The sequence below is a fragment of the Watersipora subatra genome, chromosome 1 (genome assembly GCF_963576615.1).
Source record: "Watersipora subatra chromosome 1, tzWatSuba1.1, whole genome shotgun sequence".
NCBI lineage: Eukaryota > Metazoa > Bryozoa > Gymnolaemata > Cheilostomatida > Watersiporidae > Watersipora > Watersipora subatra.
This window is the reverse complement of record NC_088708.1, coordinates 66,472,898-66,488,075: the sequence shown is the minus strand read 5'-3', so window position 1 is coordinate 66,488,075 and position 15,178 is coordinate 66,472,898. Positions and strand designations below refer to the sequence as shown.

The window sequence follows — 15,178 nt, the reverse complement described above, 5'->3', positions numbered from 1 at the left end:
GGCTGTAAACTTGGTTTTCTTTCGTAGTCTGTGGCCGTCGACGAAAAATGTTCACTGACCTCTCAGTTTTGCTTATTTGATAGCCTTTACATTTATTGGTGTTCTAGAGATTCGTCATCGCATTAGCGGGCAATTTCATTTGCGCTACAGATTAAATTAACGTTTCAAGGTTACGAAAGATATTTAGACATTACACTCGATTGCTAAGTACTATTACATATCAAGCATTAAATTTTGACTTCGTTATGACAAAGACTATAAAGCAATATTTTATTGCTGCTCAATCCAGTGCGCGTGAGCATGACAAGTTTTGTACAGAAATACTCTCTGGCGACCAGGTCACAAAAGTAAGTACAATTAATTACAGGCTAGATGATGCGATAAAAGCGCTGTAGTGACTAGTGAGTTCGTGCTGTGTTGATGTTTGTTACTCAAGCATAGGTATCAAACACGAATTAAAAGTTACAGTGTTCGAATGAATGCTAGATTTATGAACATAGGCTACTAAAACGTCTGGTACCGTTTAACTTTTTCTAATTTATAAGGATTGGAATACTATAGATACCAAGCATATCTGCCAACTCTCACTGCCATGCCTCACGCATCTCACGCCTGTGTCACGCAATTGCCCCTTTTACCCAAGCAAACCTGTGTTTTGCCCCAATCTTCAAGTAGTAATCATATACTTACTACTAATAAACAACTACGTATAAACATATTTGTGGCATTCTCATCTATCAATAACCTCTACCTCCACGAAATGTGGTTTCCATATGGAGTTATATTATCTTTCGCTGTGGTGTTTTCATACGCTATGAAAATTTACCCCACTTATCAAATCCTCGCGTTTTCATTGCCCCCAAAATAGGCTCTCACTCCTTTCTCCACTCCAAGGTTGGCAGGTCTGATACCAAGATACTTATTTTTTGAGTTATACTCACAAAACCTTTTGGTTGCTAAAATTACCCTACTATCACAGCTAAATAAAAATTGTTTCCTGATTCTTAATGTTGATATCGTATGCTCACAACCTATGAGCAAATTGGTGATTTAGTAAACTGAGTTAAGTGCAATATTTTAATTATTTAATTTAAACCATGTCGGTACCATTCCATACTCGTTTAAATAAATTTTATCTTATGGCATTGTAGAAGCTTTATTGAGCTATTGATTGGTTAGTTTTGTTGTATTTTGGGATTTGTTAGGCTCAGGCTATATTGGTGTCTGAGCTCAAGGCAGTACAGGTGGTCTTGGTCATTACGGTTGGTGGATAAAGCTAGTGGGTAAAGTTAGTAGATTAGGTAGTATAAGGCAGTATGGGGAGGATATAAGGAAGTGTAATGAAAGACAGACGCTCTTCTTCTTCATCTTCACATCAATACATGTAAGTGTACATATTTATCCAACAAGTTTGGATTAACAACACAAAGTGGCAGCTATGCAGGTGCATTTTTATCTTGCCTTTGCTGGTCTCAATTTGAAACAGTTGTTGAAACACTCAAAGATGGGTATACATACTAATGCAAACAAACAATGACCTTATCTGAACTGGCTATCCAGGATTTTTGTGACATGCCAGAGTAGTCGGATTGATATCCTGTTGACTTGTCATTTTGACATTCCTTAAAGGTTGACTCGTAACAAAATTTACATTACAGTTATTCGGTATCAAAAGGTTCACCATGTCTTACTCTGTTGTGTTGTAGGTGCAAAATATGTGGAAATGTGATTATAAGCCCTTTAAAGCTCAAAAACGAACAGTTAATCGTCGCCATTACGAAACTGCCGCAGATTAGAATCTCTTTCCAAAACGGCTCAAATGGGACGTAACTGAACAAGGTGGCTTTTGTTTACACTTTCATGCAACCGCATTCGTCAAAATTTTTTCACAAATATACTTCACCCATTCAATAAAACCATTTCTATTGTCCTTACGCGTCTATTTCATCATCATTGTAATGCTGCCACTTTGAGCACTGATATCTCAAAACCTACCGCAAAAATTCGTTTAATTTTTTAACCTTAGCGCGAAGAAGTGCATATCATTCTCTGATAAACATGACAAGCCTGTTGGTCACAATGGTTGGGCCGCAATAAAATAAGTTAACTTGACGACCTAATTACCATAGACCGGCAGAATCGTATTGACCTATCAGAATGAGCGTTTTTACCGCGATCCATTTTTTTCGATTTTAATCTTCAAATATCTTGACAATGAGATCGCCTAGCACAACAAGCAACATCAACTGATTGACAAAAAATACTTTCTTTTAAAAACGACTAAAATTTGACGCAATCGCATCTTTAAAGATGTGGTGCATCAAAAAATTTGATTTAATGAAATTAAGACCCATAAAAGGCTAAAACATTAGCTACAATTTGATGCCATTTTTATCTTTGTAGACCAACCCTGTCCAGAGATATATGCGTTTGAATGAGGCCCTCTTTTAAAAAGCTCACGTTCCAGCAGGTGCTTCTTTTGTGACGTCACTAGTGATACATCTGCAAAGAAACCACGATCGATAAATATAAGATCGCTTGGCCTGTCTTGACAAACTATTGTCTTTTGCAGAGTTGTCCCCCCCCCCCCATCGAGCGGGCGAGCAACACAACAGCTTGTCACAAGACATACTGCACCTGATGCATCGGCTGCACTTATCGGGAGTTGTTCTCTTCCGTTTATGCGGCTTGGTCGCGATGTTATGGCGGTCGCTCCATTGGTAATCATAACGGATTTCGCGCAAAAATTTAAGTAGAAAAAAATAAGAGTACAACGTTTAACCAAAGACCAGTCTCTGTTTTAAACTTTAGCAGAACATAAGAATAAAATAAATTGAAAATAAAAACCATAGGAACAAATAAAACTGATTGATACAAAAATAGAAATAAAACTGACTGAGCGCACAAATAACAACATGTTTAGTCGCTGTTGTTGCCTAAGTTCTCAAGTTTTGCTAAAGTTTACCGCAGAGACTGGTCGCTGGTTAAACATTGTAATCGTTTTTTCTACATATATTTTTGCGCGAAATTCGTTATGATTACCAGTGGAGCCACCAACATAACATCGCAACCAAGCCGCATAGACAGAAGAGAACAACTCCCTATAAGTGCAGCTGATGCATCAGGTGCAGTAAGTCTTGTGACAAGCTGTTGTTGCTCGCCCGCTCGACGGGGGGACAACTCCGCAAAAAAACAACAGTTTGTCAAGACAGGCTAAAGGTCGCTTCATTAGCCAATCATCAGCGCGAAATTTTTATATAGGTCGTAATAAATGTTATCACTTGTAAAACGCGTTGTCTGGGATCTCAAATTTAGGGATTTTACTCTATTATTAAATCGCATGAACATCGATATTTACTAAATTGATTAACATTGTTACTTTGATGAATTACTCGATCGACACATTTTATTGGCGAACAACATAATTGTAAAAATTGCTGTGAAGTTACTGCGAAGGTGACTCCGAGTTTTCTGGGCATCATTTGGTTAAAGTTCTACGGAGGAAGATCAGAGAATGGAGGTAAATTTATCTTTTACTTTGAGTCTCCTATAGAGTTTCCTGTTGAGTTTACATTCAGATTATATTTCCCTGTTTGAGGCTAAAATGTAATTTCCTGCGCGTGCGAGATACGTATTTACAGTGAGTTCTTGACGGCTTCTCTTTAATCCATAGCATCTAGCAATACAATGTCTTAGATTCATGAATATACTAAAGGTAATATTTTGGTACTCATTAATACATGTACTAATTAATAAAATTATAACTTTTTGCTATCGCTAATCATCGTTTTATATTTTTTATCGGCTCACCTAGCTACATTTGCTTCAACTTTTCTGTGGCAGTTTTATCTAGTAAATTAGATTTATGATTTGACTTTAGATGTTCACTTCTCACTTGTAGAAAGTAAAGAAAATCGATTGATCAATGCACATCTTTAACTTCCAGAACCAAAGCTTCGAATCGTTGGCTTGGCGTACTTGTGCCTTTGTTAATTATTTATTCGTTTTTAAAATTACACTCGCAATCTATCAAACTCCCAATTTGAAAGCTTTCAGTAGATACACTTTAGAATGACATATCTATGAATGACATATATTTATTGCATTTGTTTTACTGATTACAGGATTTTTATGTCGTCCCACCAGCCGAAGCAGCTTTGTCAGTGTGGAAACTGCCATAAAGGGGAAAGAAAGACTTGAATGTGTGCTGCATAAACCATGGTGTTTTGTTTGAGTTTGCTGCAGTAGATGAATTTGTCTTATTGTATCAGCTAAAACTATGTGCGTGGCCACGACTTGATGAATATTTTTAATAAAAGCTTTATGCCGAGATGAAAATCTTTTTGCTTGTAAAAATTATATAATAAAATAATATTGTTAAAGATAATGCAAAACATGATTTGCAGAATATTGTAGTGAATTGGATACGGTATATGGATGTCCGCAGAACTGGAGAATGTCAGTTCGAATCCAGTTTGCAGCAGACTTCTCATCCTTAAAACTATCCCTATGTATATTCTTTTCAAAGACGCAGCTTGCTTATTTTACTTACGGTAGTAAGAAACTGGTTTTCGGTGTGGACAATGATATACAGCCCCGCCCCAAGGATAGGCGACGGACATAATGTTGGTGGGGCTTTTTGGAGGCTGTATACCGTTAATGTGGGTAGCGGCGGAACTGTGCCGATACAAGGACCTATTCTACATAGTTTGCTAGACAGAATTACCGTAGACCGGTAGGATTGGTAGTCGGTACTCAAATGTTTACACAGCATTTGGAGAAAGTGAGTAAGACAAATTTTCAATTTTCGTTATTTGAGACCTTTGAAACATTCATAATAATGTATCTGTAGCGGAATTTAAAATTTTATTCTAACCAACATGAGCAAATACAAAATAAAGTATATGCCAATAGAGCCGCATACGACTAGACTTTTATCGCAAATAGCCGATGTGAATACGAGATATATTGACAGATAAATCACGCGTGACATCATTTTGGGCAAGTCTGTGCATGTTTTTTTGGCCTGAGCGTTTTTACCGCAATCAGATTTTTTCGATTTTAATCCTCAATTATCTTGGCAATGAGATCGCCTAACACAACAAACAACATATCAACTGATAGAGAAAAAAAGCTTTCTTTTAAGATCAACTCAAATTTGACGCAACCACATCTTTAATGGGGAGGTTGCTTTTTAGCTATGATCAGTTTGCGTTTAAGTCACGTCCAGATACCCATTAAATTCAAAATTGCTTAGTTTGTGGAATGCGCAGGAAACTGTAGTCATTGTGGGAAAAACGGTATTCAAGTCCTTCATCGCATAATCTAGGAAGAGTGGAACAAACATCTTGCATGCTTTCAGATACTTCATGTCTACTCAAGTAAAAGGAAATGGTCAACTTCATTTGCATACTACAATGTTGAAATTACAAATTTATCAACTAAAGGTGATGGCAGTATCATACCAGTCCATAGGCAATTTTCAAAAGCTCGAAACATGGGCTATTACTACTAGCAGCAACTAAATTGGGGCTTACGGGTAAGTTTCAAAAGTGGAGTAAAAGTTCAGTGAGTATTGATACTCTGAATGTCACGTTTATGTACCGTACTTTTCGGACTATAAACCGCACCCCTATTTAAGCCGCATCTGCTTTATTTTCCAAAAGACGATAATAAAACAATACATAAGCCGCACCTTTGTATAGGCCGCAGAACTCAGGACGATGCTTTTTAATAAGGCAGCAACTTTCTTGTTTAAAACAATACAAAACACCGTTTTGTATTTAAACAGTGCCTGTTTAAATACGAAACGGCACTGCTTCGTATTCCTATGGGGCCTTACAGTGCCTCGCGTTGCGCGTTCACAACTCGAGTTGTACAACTCGAGTTGCACAACTCGAGTTGTGAACGCGCAACGCGACTTTTTAAAAGTAAGGTGCAATATATTGGTATTACGGTAGCGTAACCGTAGATCTGGTTATATTAACGATGGTACATCAAGAGGCACCCGTTAGCTAATAGAAATTAAACTATGTATGTACTGTAAACCTAGAACTAATAGCGAATTATTAGAATTATACTGTGCCGAGTTTGCAACTCGAGTTGTACAACTCGAGTTTGTAAATATAACTCGAGTTGTACAACTCGAGTTATATTTACAAACTAGCTGCAACTCGAGTTGTACAACTCGAGTTGCACAACTCGAGTTCATCAAAACCCAAGCCGAGTTCTTTCAACAGCAACTCGAGTTCAACAACTCGGCTTGAGAACATCTCATCATTTTATTTTCTTTAGCAATATCTATATATGGAATTTATTTTGGTGCATCATTAAACGCCGTTAAAATAATTTCTATGTTCATTTTCGGTGTTCATTCAGTTTCTTGTCAGATTCTAGAGAGATGACTTTTTTTTCATTTGAAAAAGAAGTTGCCTGGCTGGCTGCGAATTTCTTTTTCCCAAACAGCTTTACATACGGCAGTAAAATTTTGGCTCATGATTGGCTTTAGTAATTGAGTTTTAGTAACCAAAACTTACATCATTACATTAGAAATCAATAGTTATAATTAGAAAGGAGCACAAAATTCTAAATAACGTAGCAAAACTGATGTTATCATTCAAAAAGTGCTGTTAAAACGTAAGAGGCGCTCACTTAAAACTCATTAATTTAAGCCATTTTGAATATAATTTTGGAATTTTGTGTTCCTCTCAAATTATAACTATTGACTTTCGATGTAATGATGTAGGTTTTGATTACTAAAACTCAATTACTAAAGCCAATCATGAGCCAAAATTTTACTGCCGTATGTAAACCTGTTTGGGAAAAAAATTTCGCTGCTTGGTTCTCATATAGATTGTTTTTTTAGTTTGCTTTTTACATTCTACAATTGTTTTTGTCTCTTTATATTTATAGAAATGAATATGCGTAAATCTCGCCAATATATATAATTTAAATATGTATACATATTTAAATTATTATTAAATTTCTGTAAATGAGACACCCCAATTACTCACTTTGCTTTCTTTACGAACCCGTGTTAGTTTTGCGTAACACAACTCGAGTTCATCAAAAACCCAGGCCGAGTTGTACAACACGGCAACTCGAGTTGTACAACTCGAGTTGTGAACGCGCAAGGCGAGGCACTGTAAGGCGCCATATATTCCGGTTAATACGACGCTTTTTAACCTAGTGTCTAACGGTACAGTACCATTAGGCATTGTTTCGTTTGTTCTTTCTCCGCTAAAGGCGCACTAACCGAAGATTCTGGTTAATGCGCCTTAGTGGTGAAAGAAAATGCCACAGAATAGCCGCACCATTATATAAGCCGCATGGCTCAAATCATCAAAAAAAAGTAGTTGCTAATAGTCCGAAAACTACGGTACTAACTAGCTGGAAAATGTGGCATTGCTTGGGTAATAAAATGGTTTTTGCACAGAAAATTAATTTTATTTAATACATACGACATCAAGTATTTTAACTTTTATATGAAGCTGTTTATTTATAGGTTTGAATATTTGCAGACATAGGTCATTACTACACCACCCAAGAGATGAATGATTGCAAGTTTTTTTTCTTTGGAGACGTTGGAAAATGTGCAAATTTTCAGAATACATGTATTTACCAGATCAATTTTAATAAAAACTATAACTAAATTTGGAAGTATTTTGTAATTGAAATTTTATTAGAACAATGTCTGAAAAAATGGTTAGATGATAACTTAATATTAATAATAAAGGACGATTGGAAACCAACTAAATGAAAATAACAGTGATAGGAAAAATAACAATGCTCAAACTTAAAAAACTATTAAAATTATGTTTAAAAAATCAACTCTGAAATAATAATATTATATTGAACTTTACAAACTTATGTTATAAACTTCTAATATTATAAAAACTTTATAAATGTAGTAATTATTTATTAAATATTATAGTCACCATTATCATAATATTTCAATTTCTTCAAATCTAAGAATAATCGAAATATTGGTTACAAGTGAACATCCAGGCAGTGCATGCACTTACGTAAAATAAACAGCAAATTACATGTATATGGGGACAAAAGACTCTTGAATAATTTTTTTTCACTAAATTCTTACCCTTTTTGAAAGAAATGCCAAAATAATAAGGGTCCCTTATAGCCAATTGAATTTCCAGAAGTATTGAACTTCAAATATAAAAACAGCGATCAAGCTTATTGTCATGTACATACAACATCGCCCAATGGTCTGTTAAATCTTTCCTAATTGGATTTAATAAACTTGTGACAATCACTCATCGCTATATGTTGGCTTTTAGCAATATCATATATGCTGAAAAATAAACATAGAGTTATCCCAACATTTCGCGATAGATCATGGATACATGTTTGAGTTTCTTTGGTAGAACCAAAAGAATGAATTAAATACATCTTGGAAATTGTCTCACAGTATTTAGTTGCGTAATAAGGGCAACATGCTGGAGATGCTGAATAAACTGAAAAGATTTCTTTGTTGTAGAAAAGTGTGTTAGCTAAAGTGGATGAAGTAATTCACTGCCTCAAATATGTAATGGTGGAATATAAACCGGAGCCTGCTGTAGAACGCCTCGTCAGCTTTGCTGCTCGACTTGTTGCTAAGGCTAACAATGAAGAGCAGTATAATGTTTTATTTGAAAGGGTGATGAACTTCCTTCTTCAGGTGAGTGCGGTCTAGTAAATGCTTGTTATGTTACTTTTGTTGCTTTTGTCCTCAACTTGTCACTGTTTGACCAGATGTCTAGACCATGTTACAGAAAGGTTTTTCATCATAGTTCTTATAAACTCTACTAACTAACTGCTATTATTTCCAAACTATTCACTCATCATGTGGAGTTCATTCAAGGATAAAGAATGATTTTCAATTTCTCCCAAGGAGGATTAGTGTTGTGTATATAAATAAATGAGAAGTAATGAGAGTTGCCTGCCACCTGCTATTCGCCTAGCAGATTGCCAATGAAAAATTTTAGTAAGCTAACTAATGGCATTCACTTACGCTTTCACCCTGCTTAGTACGCAAACCCGTTGAGTATTTGCTCTCATATAACGACTTATATTGGCTAACAAACAACTCAATCTCTTTGGGCTAGTGGATGCGGTGTCGAACTGGTGAATGGTAGGGTCTAAGATCAAATCGTCTTCGGTTCGGATTCTTTATGCCAAGATTTTAATAGCTATAGCTGGAGGAACACACATACACACGTATCCACATACTCTGAGAAACATATATTCAATAGATATACTAGCTGTACCACCCGGCATTGCCCAGATAATAAAAAGTCTTTGGACAGAAACTATATTTGTATGTAATATATAACAGCTTTAGCAATTCTAACTTTCAAACTACATATCATGAGAAAACTGTTTCGTGCAGGTCAAATAAATTACAAAAGAGAAAACAACTATAAAAGGGTTAAGATATAAATGTGAAATAATTAGCAAGTAATAGCTAAATTAGGTCGATTTTGCTACGATTACAATAAAGGATGATTCAGTAATGATACAATTATTACGAACTGAGAAAAAAAGATAAAAATGTTGAATTAATAATAGCAATTCTTGCATAGAAGTGTGTGTTTAACCCTTTCACTACCGTCCATGTACAAATTTAGCTATCGGCCTACTGCCAGCCATTTTACCGAAAATTGCCGATTTTGCTTCATGATACGTATACAATTTTTTCAACTTCAAACTCTATCTAGAACACTTTTGTTATATATTTTATTTTGCCAAAATATTAAAAAATACTAATAGTGTTATGCCAAAAACTCAATGTATCTATACTTAGTGCATTGCTGAAGTTATGTGAAGCTATCATCGCTACGAAGCTAGAACGATCCTCTACAATGTTCCTTTCTCTTACAGAACTATTACTTTCATCACCATCAGAGTCAGTGTCGCTACTTTAATTATCTGTGTAATCACAAAAATCTGAATTGTCTATAATGTCATCAACATAAGCAGTTATCTGTTTTCCCACTCGGGAGGTACTTACAAAACTTGTACAAAAAATGTTCGTTTTTAAGTTGGAAATTTCCAAAGAAAATTTTAAACTGCTTCATTATTTTAGACTAATTTTATAGAGAAATTTTCGGACAACACTGTCAGTACTATAAAAGTCCTAAAGATCGTTGGTTTTGTTGTCAACGAATAATAAAATTAAGTTACTACGCAACTCTTGGGAAAACATGCATCTACGCCAGTCGGCCATAGAAAACGCATAAATGCGTCTACGGCAGTAAAAGGGTTAAAAAAGGTTACTGTCAGGCCTGTATTCCCTGGTTGCAAGTTGGGGCTGCAAATGTTAGGCGACTAGTTATGAACACCTGAAGGTTTGGGGGCGGTGGAAGCCCCCAACGAGGTTCGGGGCATTATCCTGAAGCTCTGGACCTTTTAAGCATAAGTTGGGGCGGCACAGCCGCCTCAGGGAATATGGGCCTGGTTACGACGATACTATTGTCTCTTGATACTGGTACAAATCTAAAAATGAAATGTCATATTTTGTCTCATCGAAAGGTGAGAGAATGTCGAGGCTCTTCTCACGAATACAGTATACTTGTCCCCGTGGGAAGAATTGGCTTTGACTCCAGATGTAGTAATTGAACCTTACGAAAAATATTTTTTAACAGGAGTGTTGTAGCGTGTGGCCGCATCAGTAAAATAATCAGTGTGTGCTATAGCTATATCTATAGCCGGAATACAGAACACGACATACAGCATACTTTGAGAAGTATATATATATAGATATACTTAATAGCTGTGCTACCCACCCAGAGCTGACAACTCTCCCGGATTTTGCGAGACCATTCCTGAATTGAGATTACACTCCTGCAAAAATAAAATCTCCCGGATTTATGTTTTGTGCTCTGGTATAAAATACCGAGTCATTTATTTATCAGTCGCTATAGCATTAACGCGATGCCCGTAATGTAATGATAACAGAAGACTCGCCTTATCGCCAAGGACACTTTCTTATGGCTTCGTGCATTGAATTGCCATTCGGTAATTTTATGGCCTTTGAACTAGGCATTGAACATTTCAGAACATTTGTTTTTCGTAAGCTTACGCGCCACCTAGGTCCAAGCAAAGGTTTATATGTAGCCCTTTGGGTGGGCGTTTCTTACTGCCTTGACATTTTCTTGTTTTTAAGTCGCGAGATACGATCCACCATTTAGTCATGTCCAAAAAAGTCAAGTACGCATCAAGATTTAAACCGGACTGGACCAAAACCTACAACTTCAAACATTAAGGAGCAGTAGCTACCTCATCTCAAATCAGTGCAGACTCAAATGTAGAGTTGATATAGCATCCTTGTCTAATTACCAAATTCATTTACCTTAAACTTTTGAGAGTTTTGTGTTTAAGGTATGTTCATCACCATGGATATGATACAATGATTTTTGCAAATCTGAAATGTAGAGCATTAAGTTCTTAAAAGTTGCCCGTGGTTCGTTTTTATATTTTTGTGATTCACTTAAGCATAATTTTAGAGCTGAAATACAATGTTAACCTGTCCAGGTCCCCATTTAAAAACTTTTCCGCTAGCGCGAGGCTTTAGAGGCTAATTTCTCCCTCATTTGCTTAGCACCAGGTTGAAAGGTCTGTACCCGCCGTTGCTGGGGTATTAAAAATTAGCTTATAAACAATACGAGGTAATGTTAGTTGCCTGCCACTTGTTATTAGCCCTGATTTGCCAATGGAAAATTTTAGTAAGATTACTAATAAGAACTACGGCTTCTCATGACTTTGCGTTGTGATCGAAACCGTAGCGTATTTGCTCCCACACAGCGACATATATCGCCTAACAAAGCAATCAAGCTTGTGTGGCTAAATTAGGGCGTCGGACTGGTGAAACAGAGGGTCAGAGATCAAATCTTCTGCGATACGGATCCTTTGTTCCAAGATTGTAATAGCTATACCTGGAACTACGCACATATCCACATACTCACACACAAACTGAGAAATATATCAACGTATATAGATTCATAATGCAACTTTAGAAAAGCTCACCTTATTTTTGGCAAATGTAATAGTGTAAAGGAACTGTTTGAGCTCCTCTACTTGCTCCACAAGGGAAAAAACCATTTGAATGCAAGGCAATAAATATATATTTTTCAAATTTATAATACTAGTCAGTAGAACACATACCATTAACGGCATAGAATGAGACTTCCAGGTGCTCTGATCTTGGTTACTTCTGCAGTGTCTTATATAATCTTCACCTTAGCTTGGCTCCATCCCTCACTAGCATGGTCGACTCGGTAGCCGACCTTTATCTGACCTGAAGTAGCACCAGGGGCCATTTTGTCCGCCGAGTCAAGCCTGGACGTGGCGTCGGTCGCCTCAGGGTCGTCTTCTCTCTGGCATCCGGCTCTGGCCTCGCCAATCGTTCACCACACTGTTATTTATGATAAAACGTCGACTTATGAAGTTAATCCAATCAAAGATTTTCTTCATTTGACAAAACCATTATGTAGAACCATTATACGATATGTAGAACTATTATATGGTATGTAGAACCATTATATTCTTATCAGAATACTCCCTATTGCATTTAATTTGTTCAAAAATTAAATGATAATTTAATTTGTTCAAAAATTAAACAAATTAATTATGTTGATGAGCTCAGTCGCCAGACCTACTAATGTTTATGACCTTCCAGTGAGACAAATATGATATATAGTACTTAATTTCATTATTATATTTATAATATTCATTTTTAAAAGTGCCTTATTACTTTTTGCCGGCTCACAAAAATTTGGTGATAATTACATTAGACAGTCATGTATAAAATAAAAATAAAATTAGAACAAATTCTTATGTAACCTACATAAAAAAGCCGTATAGTGTGAAAAACTAATTAAATGAAGTAGAAATCAATAACATCGAGTTTTCATTGCCACATAGCCTTAATGCTAAAGGCTAACGAACTGGAGACAGATGACCCGTAGGTAGAGAAGGTGGTACAGTGTAAGTACTGGGCTAGCCTAACATAAAATATGTAACCTTTAATTTAGCATAATTACTGATTTTAGCTTTTAAATTAAATACATTTTAGCTTCAGTTATCACTGCCAGTTGTTTCACTTCCACTTCAGGCTTTCTTTTCTTCTGGCCACTTGTTTTTTCTCTTTTGATAACTACTGAACCTGTGCCTGACTCGCTCAGCATGAAACCTTCGTTATACTCTGACAATCTTGCTTTATCACAAGGTAATTTTTTTCCTCAGTCCTATGATGTGAATGACAAGGCAGTGAGATACAGATCCTGTCAGTTGATAGCCCAGATTCTCACCAATCTTGGGGATGCGGAACTAGATGACGAGTTATACGGAGAACTCATGCAAGCTATGCACACAAGATTGAGTGATATCTCTTCTTCCGTTAGAGTGCATGCAACCACAGCTCTCACGAGAATGCAAGACCCGTCTGACAAGCACTGCCCTATTATTAAATGTAAGGATAATTCCCGCCATACATATGCGCAATTATATATAGCCTCAACGTATAAAGCCTATAAAATTTGTTCTAAAATTGACATCGTATGTCACCACTGCAGGGTCTTGGAGCAAATATTTTTATATGGAAGCAATGTATTTCATTTAATTTGTTCATAAATTTGTAAACTGAGTAATAAATACATATGTTAATTGTATATGGGTCGAAAACAAATGTATTATATAAAAATATGTAATGCTATATGTAGAATACTGAATTATGTGTACAACCTAAATAAACAAAGAATTAATCAGTAAAAAGTTGATTTTTATTTTACAAACATGCGAATAAAGGTTAAGACTGGGTGATAATATCATGATTATCGTAAAACTTCTATTTGAATGTCATGACGCTCTATTTTTTATTCCTTTTCCCTGTAGGGGTGGTCAAACAGAGGTGGTGTTCAAATAGAGGCTGGCGTTTTATTTTTCAAATAGCTTGTCAGAATTTTGGAAGATGAGTTTAACCCCGTTATGTGCGAAGCGAATGTCGCATATACTTTGCACTATCCTTTGGGCAAAGTGGCGTTAACCCCTTTTAGATGAAATAAATCTGCTAACTTACCTCTAACTTGTCAAATATCTTTAAATAAATACGAATTGAGAAGCCGGGAAGTATCTCTACCATTTGATATCTATTGTTTGCAATTAACTTGCGAGAATATTATAGCCTGTGCCCTGCTTTGCAATTAATTGTTGAAGCTTTCAATTTTTTATTTCATTTTAGGTTTGAAGGCATATTTTTATTTCATAAGTACATTTAACAATGTTGCATAAAAACTCATTGCACTCATTGATTTGCTTGCAACAGTTTGCAGTCAAAACTGGCTTTTTATGTGCAATAAAAGAGTCACGTGCGTCGATCCATTGTAAGCCGTGTTAAGATAACCTCAAGGATGTTAGTAAATAATATGTTATAAGTCTGCAAATTTATAAGTTATTTAATGATAATCTGTCAAATGCTACAAATATATATTCAAGAGCAAATGACATAAATGAACCACGTGTATAATACATGCGTAAACAAAAATTAACATTTTTGAAACCGAAATATTTGCTTTTGCTCGGCCCTCTCCATCATCATTGTTGAATTTGATGGAACCAAATGGAATCTTTGGTCTTTTTAATACCTCCTTCCACAAGTTCTTGTGACATCAACTCTTTTTTTGCACCGCTGAAATAGTCGATATTAGCATTGAAACAATTTTTTAGGAGAGCAAAACTTTTACATTTATTTGTTGCATTGTCACAAATAATAATAAACTTAGCAGCATGCGTGGTAAGCACAACTTTTAGCCTAAAACTAGTTGTTCATATACCATCGTAAATGTAGACAGTTTTTCACATACGTCAAAGTATCAGGACCGTGTTCAAAAATGAACAATATAGCCTGATACAGGTGTTAATTATTTATTATTATTATTAATTATTTATTTGTTGTTTTCAAAGTTTCAACGAAAAAATAATAAGCTTTGGAGTTGGAAAATGAACTTTGAGTTGAACAAAAACATTAAAATTGATGTAACCGATTCATTATTAGTATGGTTTTGTGGACATTTTTCTACTGAACACTTGCTATTATGGGTTCATAAAGATCAAAGAATGTCGAAGAGGCGGTCAAATGGAGGTGACGTTCAATTAAAGGGTGACGCTCTATTTTTCAACCCTT

The 15,178-nt window shown here is 35.7% G+C and overlaps 1 protein-coding gene across 2 annotated transcripts in view; it reads left to right on the top strand.

Moving 5' to 3' along the window:
- Positions 1–139: 139 nt before the first annotated feature.
- LOC137402230 (condensin complex subunit 3-like) overlaps positions 140–15,178 on the top strand; it is a 39,845-nt gene continuing 24,806 nt past the window's right edge. For both annotated transcript variants that reach the window (XM_068088734.1, XM_068088729.1), the window contains exons 1-3: positions 140–347; positions 8,498–8,677; positions 13,243–13,468. In XM_068088734.1, the coding sequence (XP_067944835.1) occupies positions 246–347; positions 8,498–8,677; positions 13,243–13,468 (508 nt within the window). In that variant the 5' untranslated portion in view covers positions 140–245. The remainder of the gene's footprint in view (positions 348–8,497; positions 8,678–13,242; positions 13,469–15,178) is intronic.